The sequence below is a fragment of the Delphinapterus leucas genome, chromosome 9, assembly GCF_059928025.1.
Source record: "Delphinapterus leucas isolate spDelLeu-1000000601 "Yukka" chromosome 9, BTC_Dleu_Yukka2, whole genome shotgun sequence".
Lineage (NCBI taxonomy): Eukaryota > Metazoa > Chordata > Mammalia > Artiodactyla > Monodontidae > Delphinapterus > Delphinapterus leucas.
This window is the reverse complement of record NC_143137.1, coordinates 91815942-91833868: the sequence shown is the minus strand read 5'-3', so window position 1 is coordinate 91833868 and position 17927 is coordinate 91815942. Positions and strand designations below refer to the sequence as shown.

At 39.1% G+C, this 17927-nt stretch overlaps 1 protein-coding gene across 2 annotated transcripts in view; it reads left to right on the top strand.

Moving 5' to 3' along the window:
- VPS41 (VPS41 subunit of HOPS complex) overlaps positions 1–17927 on the top strand; it is a 203150-nt gene that overhangs the window by 131156 nt on the left and 54067 nt on the right. For both annotated transcript variants that reach the window (XM_022593034.2, XM_022593037.2), the window contains 3 exons: positions 11489–11586; positions 15458–15587; positions 17069–17184. In XM_022593034.2, the coding sequence (XP_022448742.1) occupies positions 11489–11586; positions 15458–15587; positions 17069–17184 (344 nt within the window). The remainder of the gene's footprint in view (positions 1–11488; positions 11587–15457; positions 15588–17068; positions 17185–17927) is intronic.

Sequence of the window (17927 nt, the reverse complement as noted above, 5' to 3'; positions counted from 1 at the left end):
GGGAAATTCAAGGGAAGGGCTGGGCACCCTGGCTGCATGCAGAACTGGCAGAAAGTAGTCAAGCCCTTCACTTCTTCTGTTCCTGCTAAGGTAGCGCCATTTTGCCCTTAGCACCTCTGTGTTCTGATTTATGTTTTCTAGTGTGACATATCTAGGAAGAGTAAGATTTCAAATTCTACTTTTGCTGGCCTTCTACTTAAGGGACCTTAGTCAAGTTACTTAACATCACTGAGCTTCAAGGCCCTTTTAAATTGTATATAAGGTATTATAGTGGAAAAAGATGATGTATGTAAAATATTTAACATCCTGCTTGTCAGTATAGTAATGTTCATTAAATAGAAGCTATTATTAATATTACCGTTCTATTTCGTTAGAGAGAAAAACAGTGGTTTCTTTTACCAATCAGGAGACGAAAACATTGTGTTTCATAAAGTCAATTGAAAGAGAATGGGGGAAAGATATAAATAAGGATTTACTGAATTATTCTGGAGAGGTTAATACATTTCATGATACATTTCATAGGTACAAGTAATAATGAAGACTGTGGACTTAAATATCATCTCTTACAGGTCTGAATACAATGATATTAAGTGAGATAACCTAGTTATGAATTATTTGGAGATGGTCTTTTTATACAGAGCCAAATAAAATCTTGACTTTTATTCCTTACAATTTAATATACATTAGTGTTTTTTAAATCTATTTTAATGATGTTTTTTCCATGAAAAATTTATTTATTTTTTATTTATTTATTTTTATTTTTTTTTGCGGTACGCAGGCCTCTCACTGTTGTGCCTCTCACTTTGCGGAGCACAGGCTCCAGACACGCAGGCTCAGCGGCCATGGCTCACGGGCCCAGCCGCTCTGCAGCATGTGGGATCTTCCCGGACCGGGGCACAAACCCGTGTCCCGTGCATTGGCAGGCGGACTCTCAACCACCGCACCACCAGGGAAGCCCACCCATGAAAATTTTTTGAATGAACATTTTGTGAAATGTTCCTCTCTCATGTATAACCAGGCTTCCCGCCCTTAACAGGCACATCTAGTCATGGTTATTGCCACTGTTTCCACCCCCATCTCCACCCCTCTGGGAATAAATTTTCCTGCTTTGTATTCTTTCTTGCTTTACACCTGTTTCCATTCTTGCATAGCACATGGTATTTTAATTATTTCTTTAGCTTCTAGACTCACAGTCTCTTTTAAGTCAGAGGCAAACTCTTCGTCTTCCTGATGCTTCTGGAAGAGTGTCTTCTGCCTAACTGGTGCTCAGTAATTCTTTATTAAGTTGTTGATAACTCTCAGAGATGTAAGACCCAAGGTACAAGAAAGCTCTGTCTTATTCACTTTTATTTCAATCACATGCCAATCATTCAGAAACTTAGAGCATGTATGCTGTTGATGGCCCAACAATATTTATGCATTTGTGACTGTAATCCCAGCCCTGGGTTATATCAAGTTGGCGTCTAACCCTGATATGTTAACATTTTGTGCTTGGAGGATTCTGAGAAGATGGTGGTAGAGGCCACATAACTGTTTCATCCTCCTGAGTCCTCAGGAACAACTGGATCACGCAACCAAAAACCCATAGACAACACTTACAGCAAGGTAGCCCTAGGAACCGCAAGATATGAGCAAATGGAAAATCCACCAATAGCCACGGGACCCGCTATGGTTCCAGTGTCTGTATGAGAGAAAGCAGAGGGAGCAAGGGGGCTTCTAATGCATTTGAGATCAGGAGATCTCCCAGACAATCAGCAGGTGTTTTCTGGAAGACACCCAGGCTGCTCTGAGAGGGGTGGGTGCAGGGCTGCAGTTAGGGTGAGCAGCTCGGGCAGCCCAGCAGCCCCTGGGAACTCTTACAGTTGAGTGGCCAGTGTTTCCTGCCAGGGCCGGGCTCACGCAGGAGAATAAATCCTGAGCAGTATGGGCATGATAGAAACAAAGAGAAGGTCCAGATAAAAGTGGGGAGGGGACAGAGTCAGGAAATCTCAGAAAGCAAGGGACCAGATTTTTAAAACTATGTGAAAAGTATGAATGAGGGAACTCTTGGAGGTTAGAAGAGTTATCTCAGTACCTCCCTCCTCCCAAGAGATCAGTGGCTGATTTCACCTAGAAACAGGTGCAGAAAAGTACCAAGGTCAAATCCCGTACTAAGATTTAAGAAAAAGTGAATAAGGAGCAGAATAACATCCTTGGCAATGAAAGCACACCAGAGAGAATCACCCACAAAATAGATCATGACTGTAATTTACTGTTTCAGAACAAGCTCCAAGATAATTTAAAGAAGGGATGGGGGCTTCCCTGGTGGTGCAGTGGTTAAGAATCCGCCTGCCAATGCAGGGGACACAGGTTCGATCCCTGATCTGGGAAGATCCCACATGCCACGGAGCAACTAAGCCCGTGCACCGCAACTACTGAGCCTGCACACTAGAGCCCGCGAGGCACAACTACTGAGCCCACGCGCCACAACTACTGAAGCCCATGCGCCTAGATCCTGTGCTTCACAACAAGAGAAGCCACCGCAATGAGAGGCCTGCACACCGCAATGAAGAGTAGCCCCTGCTCACCACAACTAGAGAAAGCTCGCGTGCAGCAACAAAGACCCAATGCAGCCAAAAATAAATTTTTAAAAAAGAGAAGTGATTGAAGGGATGAAAGAACAAAAATCAGAACTAAAAAAATTTCAAATGAGGTGACAGGACTCAGGAAATATTTATAAATAAAAGATTGTTTCAGAAATGAAGGTTAAACTGGAAGGAAAACAGGAGCAAATAGACACAAAGACAACGCTATAAAGAGAAATCGAAGAGGAAAAAAATTTTCATCACAAATAAGGGGAGAAAAGGTTTATGATTAAATGATAAATACTGAGACTGGCAAAGGTAATTCAGCCTACAAATAAGAGTCATGGAAAACAAAACAAGGGAATGGAATAAATACCAAAAACAGTAATTCAAGAAAAATTTCCCGAAACTACAGAGAAACAAAACTAGAAACTATAAATTAAAATAGTACAGTTGTGTATCTGGAAATTATGACCCACGATGAACATCTTCAAGGTATTTGAGTAAAATTACTGGACTTTAAAGACAAATAACATTGGGGGGCATCTGGACCTGCACTGTCCAATATGGTAACCACTCGCCACTTATAGCTGTTAAGTGCTTGAAATATGGCAGGTGTGGGCTGAGATGTGCTGCATCTAGGATTCCAAAGACTTAGTATGAAAATAAAAAGTAAATTATCTCATTAATAATCCTTTGTGTTGTTAAATGTTGCAATGACCATATTTTGGACATGTTGCATTAAATAAAATACTTTTTAAATTTCATCTCTTTTTACTCTTTAATATGGCTACTAGAAAACTTTAAAGTTATATTTTTGGCTTGTGGTAATATTCTGTTGGACAGCACTGATCAAGAACTCAAGCCTCTCTTCTAGATCAGAGCTTTGTACACAATTGTCCTCTTTCTGGATCCAAAGAACTTCCTTGAATAAAATTTTTATGTGAATAGTCCCTCTGAAACTTTCTTCCTCTTTCTCTCTTATTCTGCATACAATCTCTTTCTTTTTTCCTTGAATTATTTCTTCTAGCACATCTAGGAATGCTTCATTCTCCTAAATAAACCAGAACACTGCAGGCCTTTCATCCCCATCAGGATGAAGGCTGTGTTGCAGCTGTAATGTGCATCTTTGCTTACCTCCATCACAATCCCAGGGACCCCAGAGCACTTCCTGCAGGGCCCCAGAGCCATTGACTCACTTTCAGAACTCTTTGATCTGAAGAATAGCTACTGCCTTTTGTGGCTCCCTCTAGAAATTGTGCATTTTTCTCTCCTCCCCCGCCCCCACCGCCGCTCACCAGCTTTTGCTTTCTATTTTGTTTTAGTGCTTTCCAACACAATTTGTCTTTTTCTTTATGACTTATCTTTTCCAGATAATGCAAAGATGAGCTTCCATGGTATGAGACCTATAAACCACCTGTATTCAAACTGGTTTTCCTTTGGAAATATTTTTTCATTAGTTATTAAAAATCATTGTCATGTGGAAAAATTAGAATTTTAGAGAAAATAAACTGAAACTTTGTTTCACTAAAATTTTGAAGTAGAAAGGCAGTAATTACTTGAAGATATTTTATAAAGCCAGTCCATAAAATTTTACATAGTTTACATATGTTCCAGAAGAATAAATACTACCATTCAGTGTTTCGTTCTCTAAATCTGTTCATTATTATCTGTTCATTGAGAATAGTCTTTATACTTTCCTGTTCATTCTTTTCTTTAATTTTATTTATTTATTTACTTTTAACATCTTTATTGGAGTATAATTGCTTTACAATGGTGTGTTAGTTTCTGCTCTATAACAAAGTGAATCAGCTATACACATACACACGTTCCCATATCTCTTCCCTCTTGCATCTCCCACCCTCCCTATCCCACCCCTCTAGGTGGTTACAAAGCACCGAGCTGATCTCCCTGTGCTATGCGACTGCTTCCCACTAGCTATCTATCTTACATTTGGTAGTGTATATATGTCCGTGCCACTCCCTCACTTTGTCACAGCTTACCCTTCCCCCTCGCCATATTCTCAAGTCCATTCTCTAGTTGGTCTGTGTCTTTATTCCCGTCTTACCCCTAGGTTCTTCATGACTTTTTTTTTTTTTCTTAGATTCCATATATATGTGTTAGCATGTGGTATTTGTTTTTCTCTTTCTGACTTACTTCACTCTGTATGACAGACTCTAGGTCATCCACCTCACCACAAATAACTCAATTTCGTTTCTTTTCATGGCTGAGTAATATTCCATTGTACATATGTGCCACATCTTCTTTATCCATTCATCCGATGATGGACACTTAGCTTGCTTCCATCTCCTGGCTATTGTAAATAGAGCTGCAATGAACATTTTGGTACATGACTTTTTTTTTTTTTTTTTAACATCTTTATCGGGGTATAATTGCTTTACAATGGTGTGTTAGTTTCTGCTTTATAACAAACTGAATCAGTTATACATATACATATGTTCCCATATCTCTTCCCTCTTGCATCTCCCTCCCTCCCACCCTCCCTATCCCACCCCTCCAGGCAGTCACAAAGCACCGAGCTGATATCCCTGTGCCATGCGGCTGCTTCCCACTAGCTATCTACCTTACGTTTGTTAGTGTATATATGTCCATGCCTCTCTCTCGCCCTGTCACAGCTCACCCTTCCCCCTCCCCATATCCTCAAGTCCGTTCTCCAGTAGGTCTGTGTCTTTATTCCTGTCTTACCCCTATGTTCTTCATGACATTTTTTTTTCTTAAATTCCATATATATGTTTTAGCATACGGTATTTGTCTTTCTCTTTCTGACTTACTTCACTCTGTATGACAGACTCTAGGTCTATCCACCTCATTACAAATAGCTCAATTTCGTTTCTTTTTATGGCTGAGTAATATTCCATTGTATATATGTGCCACATCTTCTTTATCCACTCATCCGATGATGGGCACTTAGGTTATTTCCATCTCCAGGCTATTGTAAATAGAGCTGCAATGAACATTTTGGTACATGACTCTTTGAATTTTCGTTTTCTCAGGGTATATGCCCAGTAGTGGGATTGCTGGGTCATATGGTAGTTCTATTTGTAGTTTTTTAAGGAACCTCCATACTGTTCTCCATAGTGGCTGAACCAATTCACATTACCACCAGCAGTGCAAGAGTGTTCCCTTTTCTTCACACCCTCTCCAGCATTTATTGTTTCTAGATTTTTTGATGATGGCCATTCTGACTGGTGTGAGATGATATGTCCATTTTAGTTTTGATTTGCATTTCTCTAATGATTAATGATGTTGAGCATTCTTTCATGTGTTTGTTGGCAGTCTGTATATCTTCTTTGGAGAAATGTCTATTTAGGTCTTCTGCCCATTTTTGGATTGGGTTGTTTGTTTTTTTGTTATTGAGCTGCATGAGCTGCTTGTAAATTTTGGAGATTAATCCTTTGTCAGTTGCTTCATTTGCAAATATTTTCTCCCATTCTGAGGGTTGTCTTTTGGTCTTGTTTATGGTTTCCTTTGCTGTGCAAAAGCTTTGAAGTTTCATTAGGTCCCATTTGTTTATTTTTGTTTCTATTTCCATTTCCCTAGGAGGTGGGTCAAAAAGGATCTTGCTGTGATTTATGTCATAGAGTGTTCTGCCTATGTTTTCCTCTAAGAGTTTGATAGTTTCTGGCCTTACATTTAGGTCTTTAATCCATTTTGATTTTATTTTTGTGTATGGTGTTAGGGAGTGATCTAATCTCATACTTTTACATGTACCTGTCCAGTTTTCCCAGCACCACTTATTGAAGAGGCTGTCCTTTCTCCACTCTACATTCCTGCCTCCTTTATCAAAGATAAGGTGACCATATGTGCGTGGGTTTATCTCTGGGCTTTCTATCCTGTTCCATTGATCTATCTTTCTGTTTTTGTGCCAGTACCATACTGTCTTGCTTACTGTAGCTTTGTAGTATAGTCTGAAGTCAGGGAGCCTGATTCCTCCAGCTCCTTTTTTCGTTCTCAAGATTGCTTTGGCTATTTGGGGTCTTTTGTGTTTCCATACAAATTGTGAAATGTTTTGTTCTAGTTCTGTGAAAAATGCCAGTGGTAGTTTGATAGGGATTGCATTGAATCTGTAGATTGCTTTGGGTAGTAGAGTCATTTTCACAATGTTGATTCTTCCAATCCAAGAACATGGTATATCTCTCCATCTATTTGTATCATCTTTAAGTTCTTTCATCAGTGTCTTATAATTTTCTGCATACAGGTCTTTTTTCTCCTTAGGTAGGTTTATTCCGAGATATTTTATTCTTTTGTTGCAATGATAGATGGGAGTGTTTTCTTAATTTCACTCTCAGATTTTTTATCATTAGTGTATAGGAATGCCAGAGATTTCTGTGCATTAATTTTGTGTCCTTCAACTTTACCAAATTCATTGATTAGCTCTAGTAGTTTTCTGGGAGCATCTTTGGGCTTCTCTATGTATAGTATCATGTCATCTGCAAACAGTGACAGCTTTACTTCTTCTTTTCCAATTTGGAATCCTTTAATTTCTTTTTCTTCTCTGATTGCTGTGGCTAAAACTTGCGAAACTATGTTGAATAATAGTGGTGAGAGTGGGCAACCTTGTCTTTTCCTGATCTTAGTGGAAATGGTTTCAGTTTTTCACCACTGAGGATGATGTTGGCTGTGGGTTTGTCATATCAATTACAGGAGAAGATCTGTAAAAAATACAAACACATGGAGGCTAAACAATACACTACTTAATAACGACATGATCACTGAAGAAATCAAAGAGGAAATCAAAAAATACCTAGAAACAAATGACAATGTAGACACGACGACCCAAAACCTATGGGATGCAGCAACGGCAGTTCTAAGAGGGAAGTTTATAGCAATACGATCCTACCTTAAGAAACAGGAACCATCTCAAATAAACAACCTAACCTTGCACCTAAAGCAATTAGAGAAAGAAGAACAAAAAAAACCCAAAGTTAGCAGAAGGAAAGAAATCATAAAGATCAGATCAGAAATAAATGAAAAAGAAATGAAGGTAACAATAGCAAAGACCAGTGAAACTTAAAGCTGGTTCTTTGAAAAGATAAACAAAATTGATAAACCACTAGCCAGACTCATCAAGAAAAAATGGGAGAAGGCTCAAATCAATAGAATTAGAAATGAAAAAGGAGAAGTAACAACTGACACTGCAGAAATACAAAAGATCATGAGAGGTTACTACAAGCAACTCTATGCCAATACAATGGACAACCTGGAAGAAATGGACAAATTCTTAGAAATGCACAACCTGCCAAGACTGAACCAGGAAGAAATATAAAATATGAACAGACCAATCACAAGCACTGCAATTGAGACTGTGATTAAAAATCTTCCAAAACAAAACAAAAAGCCCAGGACCAGATGGCTTCACAGGCGAATTCTATCAAACATTTAGAGAAGAGCTAACACCTATCCTTCTCAAACTCTTCCAAAATATAGCAGAGGGAGGAACTCATTCTACGAGGCCACCATCACCCTGATACCAAAACCAGACAAAGATGTCACAAAGAAAGAAAACTACAGGCCAATATCACTGATGAACATAGATGCAAAAATCCTCAACAAAATAGTAGCAAACAGAATCCAACAGCACATTAAAAGGATCATACACCATGATCAAGTGGGGTTTATTCCAGGAATGCAAGGATTCTTCAATATACGCAAATCAATCAACATGATACATCATATTAACAAATTGAAGGAGAAAAACCATATGATTATCTCAATAGATGCAGAGAAAGCTTTTGACAAAATTCAACACCCATTTATGATAAAAACCCTGCAGAACGTAGGCATAGAGGGAACTTGGCTCAACATTCCTGTTCATTCTGACACCACTGTCTCCAACCAGCCCTTCATGGATTCAGCCTTAAAGAATACACTGAATCATGATAGATCTTAAAACAATCCTGTTTTGTTGCATTAGTAAGTAGTAATGGAAAAACAGAACCCTGAAATGTCATTCATTCTGAAATGTCTTTTTTTTTTTTTTTAATGCAGAGTAGCTGTAGACATTTTCCTAAACTAGGACCTCATACCAGGAAATGAGTCCTCTTTTTTACATGATATCATTACTAATGGGTATTAATGGAGATGAATTTCTAAGTGGTAGAATATTCAAAGGTAAGAAAAGCAGCCATTATTTTAGAACTCTTAATTTGTGACTCAAAGGGTGCGACTATAATTGCAATTTTGTTTTCCATAAGATTTCTGTTGATATGAAATCATTTTAATAAAATGAGAAGAATTATTTAATTGCAGCTGTATCTGAATGGTGATAACTTGCTTAACTGTGCCTCTGGGTATCTGGACAACACTATTTTTATATAATACCACACCTTTTCTTCGTAAATAACATTTTTTTGTTTTTAGTTTAGTTATTTCATGTCATTTCAAGTAAATTATTACCTGTTTTCAGTTAGTAAAGTGGTAGGATTTAGTACTTAACAAATAAGCATTTTGTTCTAGTATCTGGAATTGAGAAGGAAATATCTGCTTCTTCACATCTGTCCTTATTTTCTTTAAGAACACATTAGATTTCCTATTATGTTCTTAAAGAACAGGAAGTTTTCTGTGTTATTAATGCAAGCTCTTAAGGACAGAAATCAGGATGTAGAAGAGGAAAGATTTGGGTAGAATTGTTTTCTAGTTTCTCTGATCTGTATCTTACGGCTCATTCCTATAAACCAAAGCCTTGATGTGGATTTGGTTACCTTCAGGAGGGATACTGTGTGATGCTCCTTGTCAGTGAGCCTAGGCAGCCCCTTTGGCGTCTCAAATGGGGAGAATACCTCGTTCACCCACCATTTCTTAGATGATGCTCTCCCTCGGGTGCCTATGGCAGACAAGCCCATCAAAGGCTCCATGTGATTCCCATGAAACAGTCTCTGTAGCATCTTTGATTGCTCTTCATCCAAGTTGCTGTATGCGTAGCATTTCAACGATGGAATGCGCTTTAGTAAAAAACACAAGTCCATCTCTACCAAAGAGTTTGTGCAACCTCAGGAGTGCTGGCATCCAAACCCTCCTGTTAACAGGCCTTGTATGTCTTCCTGAATGTGAAACTGTCACCTCTTTGATCAGTAGGTCATGTGCGGCCCACACTGTTCAATAGTATCTGCACATTCCAACCCTCCTGTCTCTCCCCACTCTCCCCGCCCACCCCCTACATTCATAGGTAGCACTGGGGAAGCTTCTCCAGAACCTTCTGTGCCTGGCTACATGCTGCACGTGCTCGTCTCTGAACACGTGGTTGTGGGAAGTTCTCTACGCATGTGCTTCGTGAGAATATTGATCACATCACCACTTTACCAAAAATTATTTTCAAGTGCCTACATAAGAATATTCAGTTCAGGTTCAGCGGGTGAGAAAACAAGTCTTCATGGGAGAGCTGGCACCATTTGGACTCCCATTGTATGGCTCTGTCCTGGGCACCCTGACCACCTATGCGATCCCACCCAGGACAAAGCTTAAGAAATGTTATCCTTTTTAATATTTATGTTATTAACTACTTAGTGTTTTTTTGATTATCCTCAGTCTCATTTTGGTGTGAAAATAAAAATTTGAAAACAGTTAAATAAGGAGTAGGCGTTGAAGATCAGCCCAGTCAAGTAACACTAAGTGATTTACGAGGAGGATGGAGAGGAGGAAGAAGAAAAATTCAGTCCCCCCCCAGTTTATGTGTTATGGGTTTTATTTCTATTCTGATACCTTTATTTATACATGGGAAAAGTCATACCCATAGAAATTAAAATGAATTATCCAAGTTCAGTGTAATTGCAGTTATGACCCAGATTTCCTAACTTCCCATTCAATATTGTTTCCAATATGCTACACTGACTTCCCCTGCTTTGGAAAAGATGGTCATTTTATCATAAAAGTTAACTAAACCTGAAGCTAATATCACAGAACTGTGGAGAAGAACTGAATCAAGAAACTCTTAGAGAAAGTGGTGGGTTCAAATGCGAGTTTACTCTCAAATGAATCTGTAAGTGCCGTGTATGATTCCTGGAAGAGTCTTTTCCTGGCACTAATATTGTATCAGTTGGCTTTGCTGCATAACAAACCATCCCAAAACTTAGTTGCTTAAAACAACAGTCATTTATTATAAATATTACAACGGCTAGTCATTAGAATCATACTGTAGCAATATTTGTACTTCTACCATTGAGCCTTCTATAAGATCTTTGAGGTCCATTGTAATTAAATCTATATACCTCTTAGGTGATGCAATAGAAGAAACAGAAATTCTTCTACGTTTTAATGACTATCTTTTAAAAGGAAAGAGAAATTTCTTATTTTCTCTGACCTTTATTTCACTGAAGAATTAATGGAGTTTCATCATAATGTAATGTGTATTTACACTTTTTTCTAAGTCTAGATATAATGTTTATTAAATGTTTAAAAAGGAGTAATAGTTTCATAATTACAAATAGCATTTCTTGTGACCATCATACCACTGTAATGCCCTAATTGTGAAAGATTGAAATTTATGTCTAAATTATTTAAAAAGTATTTTTGTCACTAGTAATATTTTTAAATTATTTAAAATATTTAAATTTTTAATATTTAAAAGTATTGTTATCGATAATCGTTTACATTGGGTTTTATAGATTTCAAAGTGTCTTCATGGGATTTAACTGTCATTTTTAAACTAACTAGATAGTGTCACTCTTCACCATTCATGCTGCTGTTATTGTCGAGTTTGCTTTTTATTTGTAATAGAAATTTTCAAGTGTAAGTTCCCAGATATTCTTTTGGGCTACTGATTATTGTCCAGAAAGTATGTTTATCTCTGCCCCCTTTTCGTTAGATTTCTAAAATGAGTCCATCCTGCGTTCGTAGTCGACGTGTCCTTTCCTTTGTGTGCTGCTTTTTGCTGCTAACGGTGAATCTTCTCTCCCTTTTGTTTGCAGTGTCTCAGTTTGAAACTGAATTCTACATCAGTGGACTGGCACCTCTCTGTGATCAGCTTGTTGTACTTTCCTATGTAAAGGAGGTTTCCGAAAAAACGGTAATTTTTTTTTTCACCCCAAATACAATAGGGTGGGTTCATTTGTAGCATTTTTACCCAGATGAATTTGCCCGTGAAGGGACTCAGCTCCAGTCTGAGCAGAACTTCCTGACCTATTAAACAACGTCAGCAGAGATTACCCTGCAGGCTTCGTGTATTTACGTTTCAGAAGCTCCACTCGTTGGTTGCCTTTGTTCCTTTTGCCAAGCAAAGGGGAGTCTTTTTTTTTTTTTTTTGCCTTCCCTTTTTTCCATCTCTCTTGGTATTTTAGTCGAAAGGAATGAAGGATTCCTCTTGCCAAAAGGCCAAGAAACTAAACTGACACTGTGCATTAGCAGAAATGACAGCAATGAAGTTGATGTGTAGCATCAGCTGGGGTCCCTGTGGTCAGAGTGAATTACAGAGAGGGTGGTCCATTATTTCCTGTGGTCCAGATATATTTGTTTACTTCCCAGTGGCCCAGTGATTCTGAGTAGCTTGATTCTTGCTTTGAAATTAGATTGTTGCTAAGTCTCGGTTATCACTGCAAATGATGGTATGAAATGTACGGCTCATAGGAAGCAGCAGAGAATCTGCATTTCATTATACATGATTTTGGAATGAAGCCCGTTATAGGGTCCAGTGGAGGGGCCTGCATACTGAGTCTTTCTTTGAAGCCTAGGTCGGCCCCATTCCCAGTTTGTCTTTATTGTCAGAGTCCAGAGTTCCTGTCAGGAAGGGGCCAGGGGTGGCGTCAAGGCATAAACAAGGAGAGTTTATTGTAAAGGATTTGCTTTGGGATGCTGTGGTATGGTATAAAAGAAATGCAATTGATCGTCTAGCTCTTTACAGTGAGTGGGTTCTCCTTGTCTGTATGCTCTCTCTCTCTCTCTCTTTTTTTTTTTTCCTTTTCAAATAGCAAGGAATAAAATGGGGAGAAAAACCCTGGGAGTCCCGGTTTTGAAGTGGTAGCTGCTCTCCAACATTTCTCTGAGCAAGCTCTTGCATCAGGAAGCCATCGCTATAGTAACCTGGAGCTCTGAGTGCCCATGTTGCTAGGCAATGGCATGCAGTAGACTTAAGTGAACACTCAAACCTGCTAAAATCAATAGGGCTGGCTTCTAGCCCTGTGCAGGACATCAGTTTATTATTATTTTATTTATTTATTTTTTTGAAAATAAAGAAAAGCATTGGCTCCGGAGGGAGTAAATACAGTGCTTTTTGATGAGGAACGTGGGGAGCATTCAGGATATGATTGAAAGACATAAGAAAAGAGGCAGTAAAATGACAAAGGGAAGGCCTAATAAACGGTTGACCAAAAAAAGAAAGAAGGGAAGGAAACCTTTGTTAATAAGAGAGAGTATTGGAAAGGAGTAAAAACCAAGAAAAGCCAACCTCAAAGAGCAATATAGAAAATGGAGTTTTTTCAGAGGAAGAAGTGAGGGTCTTGGAGGTGCTTTAAAAATGTGTGTGTCAGTGTATATAACTCTTCATTTTCTCTAACACCAAAGGACACCTGAAATCCTTAAATACAGAAAGAACTGATCAAATTAAGGCAGAAGGAATAAAGAAGCAAGCTTGGGGCCAACCACGCCCCCCTTTTCTTTTTCACATCAAAAAGTTTAACTGCAACAGTAAACAGAATTCGTTTTTATATCAACTGTAATGTTATCCCAGCATATTTTCCACATTACACCTTTTACATATGTGCCCGTTCCCGCACAGTTGCAGTGATAGTTACAAGCTCTTCTGTGGCCATAATTTTAGGAGCATCGTTCCATTCTCTCTGCATATGGCTGTGCAGTCTCCCATCATCTTTCTGGTGGTTGTGAACTGTTTCGTCTGGTTGATATAACCTAATTTATGAAGCTGTTCCCTTAATGTTTTGTTTTTCTTCCATTCATTAATAAAGCACGTGTGTTAAGAATGGTGCTCAGCATGGAGTATCAATGATCAACAAGACCACATTCCTGCTCCTAGGCAGTTCACGCATAAGCAGGGCTGTTAGACCAGTGAACAAAAGTTGTAAAATAATGATAAGATGGATTTCTCATCCATCACCTTGCTGATGGATTCCTTACACACATGAAGGAGCTATTTATATGGTCTAGCAAGGTGATTTTCTTTTAACATTATTTGGTTCAATTTTTTTTTTCTATTTTGCGTTTCTAATTTTGATATTTTTTGTCATTGTTATAGCTGTTAATTTTTTAAATAGTCAAAATTTTCAGGTTTTTCTTTTTTGTTGTTTTAAAAGCAAAATATTTGTCATTTCTCCACAGATGTGATAAATTATCCTGTATATTCAGTGGGGTTTTTTCCTCTAATAGTGGATCTTTCATAATTGCTTTTTATTTTGGACTCTTTTAAATATATGGGATGCAAAGCTGACGTAATCACTTCTCGATTAACCTAACAAAATTGATCAAAGGAATCTTCGAGGCTTACTGTTTTACTGGGGAACCTTGGAGAGTTGGGAGTAGTTCTGGATTTCTTTCATTCTGTTCCTTTCATCTGTGTTCTCTGTACAAGTGCCACACTGCTTTAGGTCTTGCTGCTTTGGAAAATAGTCAAGTGTATCTTTCGTGCCTCTGTGCTGAATATTCAAAGAGCTTGAGTTTTATAGTAAAACAAACTTGATTTTAAATCCATAGTCCCAGTTTTTCCACAAATCCCAGTCTCACTGTTTACTTATATAACTTTGACCTCAGTAAACATTTCGATCCTCAGTTCCTTCATCTGCAAAATTAGGAAGAACAGTACTTACTGAAGGGTGATTTAAGGACTCAGCAAGAAGAATCTGTGGACAGTCACCTACTAGGCTAGTGAAATTGTCATAGGCCCTCAATAAAGCATCTTTTCCCCTTCTATCTTGATCTAGAATGGCAGTGTCCTAAATTGTAGTCATTAAGCTATGTGCCTATCCAAGTTGAAATTAATGAAAATGGAATCAAATTTAAAACTCAGTTTCTCAGGCACAGTCATCCCATTTCAGGTGTTTGATGGCCACTCGTGACTCAGGTCTATCACGCTGGGCAGTACGGGCACAGAACATCTACATCACCTCAGCAAGTTTTGCTCTAGACGTAACTCTTAGTCTCTGGCTTCTCAGCATCCCCAGTGAAAGGACTAGTAGTGGCAGTGGTCTGGATCATGGAGCAGTTTATAATGTAATTTTCACTCTGTCTCATATTTGTGAAGAAGATGTAACAGAGTTATCTAAGGATGTGGTAGCCGTCCCTTGGAGTTGAAAGGGCTGCAGTGGTGGACCGCTGACATAGTACAGTGGTACCTGTCCTGTGTATCTCATCCAAGAGGTCAAAATAAACCACTGCTATGAGGCCGTCCACGGCAGGTGGTGAGAAAGGCTTACACCTGCCGAATTTACAAAACCAAAGCACTTAATTATGGCTACCTAGAATTAATTTGTATCATTTGTTTTAAAATATGCTGTGACACTTGGCCACTTAGTATCCATGTGATTTTGCACAAGGCACTACTTTTCCTTTTTGTTTTTCTTAATTATTTTTGGCTGCGCTGGGTCTTCGTTGCTGCGTGCGGGCTTTTCTCTAGTTGCGGCGAGCGGGGGCTACTCTTCATTGGTGCGTGGGCTTCTCATTGCGGTGGCTTCTCTTGTTGCAGAGCACGGGCTTCGGTAGTTGTGGCACGCGGGCTCAGTAGTTGTGGCTCGTGGGCTCTAGAGCGCAGGCTCAGTAGTTGTAGCGTACGGGCTTAGTTGCTCCGTGGCATGTGGGATCTTGCCGGACCAGGGACTGAACCCGTGTCCCCTGCGGTGGCAGGCGGATTCTTAACCACTGCGCCACCAGGGAAGTCCCTAATTTGTATCTTTTATAGAAATGTAATTCAAATGAGATTTTCTTTTTCCCCTTAGGAAAGAGAATACTGCGCCAGGCCCAGACTGGATATCATCCAGCCGCTTTCCGAGACTTGTGAAGAGATCTCTTCTGATGCTCTGACTGTGAGAGGCTTTCAGGAAAATGAATGTAGAGATTATCACTTAGGTGAGAGACATCAAGGATCTGACTCACGTTATTTCTTATATTTATGTTTTTTCCCCTCCACTTGAGTAGCACAACCAGGAATTTAAATTAAGGTGCTGAAAGGCTCTTAGAGCCTATCTGGGCAGGCCTTTTATGTTGAAAATGAAGGCGTCAAGGCCCAGAGATGCTGTAGAACTTGCGTGAGTTCCCACAGCAGAAGGGAGGGGTAGAGATGAGGCCAGGACCAAGGTGAGGAGGCTTTGTGGCCTTTGTTCTTGTACTTGGTCTCCTGTCCTAACTATTTCATGTGACACCTGACTTACACTGATGCCAAGCAGCATGGTCCTCTAGTTGGCGTATCACTCCCAATGTTATATCCCTAGAAGCTGTACTCTGGGTTGCCGGAGAAATTGTCTTTCTTTGACCGAATGCTCAGAGCTTGAGAGAGCGCCTGGTCCATACTGGGCTTTTACTGAGTATTTGTTGAGTGGATGCATGAATGCACTTAGTCACTGCTTGGAAATAAATGGAGAACCATTGCTTTGTAGTCATACCAGGGGCCTCTGTGTTTTGGTGTCATCATATCCTTGAAACATACGTTGATGAAAAAATAGAACAGCTTTGGCTGTTGAGAAATTCTTTGCTGCTTTAAAAACAATAGACATGTTTTGAGAATATTTTCAGTTCTCATTTTGGTCAATGAAGAAATATCCTATATCTGTTAGAGCTTTCTTAGATGAAGCCCTTGATCAGCTGAGAAATGGGAGTGGATATTCTGGACTTAGCAAAAAGCAAATGTGATTCACAAGTGAAAGCATCCAGTTGAGGTACTTTTTGCTCAGAGCAAACTGCTGCACATTTAGAAACCCTTCAGAACAGGTTTTATAATTGAATTCTTCAGGAAACCCTTACCATCGGCATTGCGCACGACATGCTGAAATGATAGATGATGTCTCCAGGGCCTGGGGCATCTGTCATTTATGCTTTAGATGGCCTTGACCTTGAAGAGGAGGAAACATTTATCGCCAACTGTGGGGTGTAATTGTTCTGTAAAAATAGAACTGTGCTGTAAATGGCCATCAATAAAGTTTATATACAGTAGATAAATTATATACAATAGACATGGAGAATTTTGAGCGCTATCTTTCAGCTGAGGTCAGAATGTTAATATAGGAAACAGAATTTTTAAGCCTACCTTATTTTTTTCGAGTCTTTTTGGTACTTTCTCCCTCCTTCCCTCCCTTCCTTCCTCCTTCCCTTCCTTCTTTTTTCATTCAAATCATTTTACGTGTGAATATTTTTTAAAGCACTGGAATAGACTCTATCATTCTCTACCTGTCTCTCACCCCTACCTTCAAACACAGCCAAACACATTTATTCCAAAGGTAAGAGAGTTTTCTGTTCGCTTGTAAGTTGGGTAGCCTAACCCTGTCCCCCCGCACCAAACCACTGCCAAGGTTTCTACTGTTGAGTCACCCAAGTTGTTGCTCTCTTATCTCTAGAATACTCGGAAGGGGAGTCACTCTTCTACATTGTGAGTCCAAGAGATGTTGTTGTAGCCAAGGAACGAGACCAGGATGACCACATCGACTGGCTCCTTGAAAAGAAGAAATATGAAGTAGTCTTGCTTTTACTTAAAAGTATTGACACGTCGGTAACAGAGAGGGGCTAAAAGGGTTTTGTAATAAATCTTTCATGTAGGTGAATTAGAATGTTCTAAGCTAGTAATATGTAGGAGGCCAATAACTTTCCGATACTCTTTTCGCAAGTTAGGGGGAATAAAGACTGCAAGGAAGTTGACTGGCCTTACTGTTCAGTGGAAGAGGCATTGGTGATGGAGGGAGGGGTGGGTTCAATCCAGCCTACTGATAAGTTTATTTGGTGGTTTTTCAAGAAAAATAAAATAAAGCTAGTATTTCAAAATCATCCATTTGGATATTTTAGTGAAATCATTTATTTTGTGCTTATATCATGAGTAAAAAGTAAAGCTATCAAACTGTACTCAGGAGGGTTTGAACTACCTGTTCAGATGGAATGATGTTGTCCACGTCATTGAGTCTTGGTTCAGACTAATTTGAGTACATAATGCCCCATCATGGCTTTTTTTAAAAAAGAAAACATTTTAAAGTTTTAATAGCTGCAAAGGTATTATTTCTGTTGGTTTAGTTAGAGAAACTCCCTGGATAGTCTTATATGCTAATCAGCCAAAAACAAACAAAAAATCGTCCACTTACTTGGTGCTTTAAGTCTGTAACCACCTGAAAGGATTTGGAAAAAAAAGTTTTACATTTATAAACTCTTTGGAGTCTAGGTATTGATACCAAGTTCATACCCCAGTTATTACCATTATTGCTTTAGATC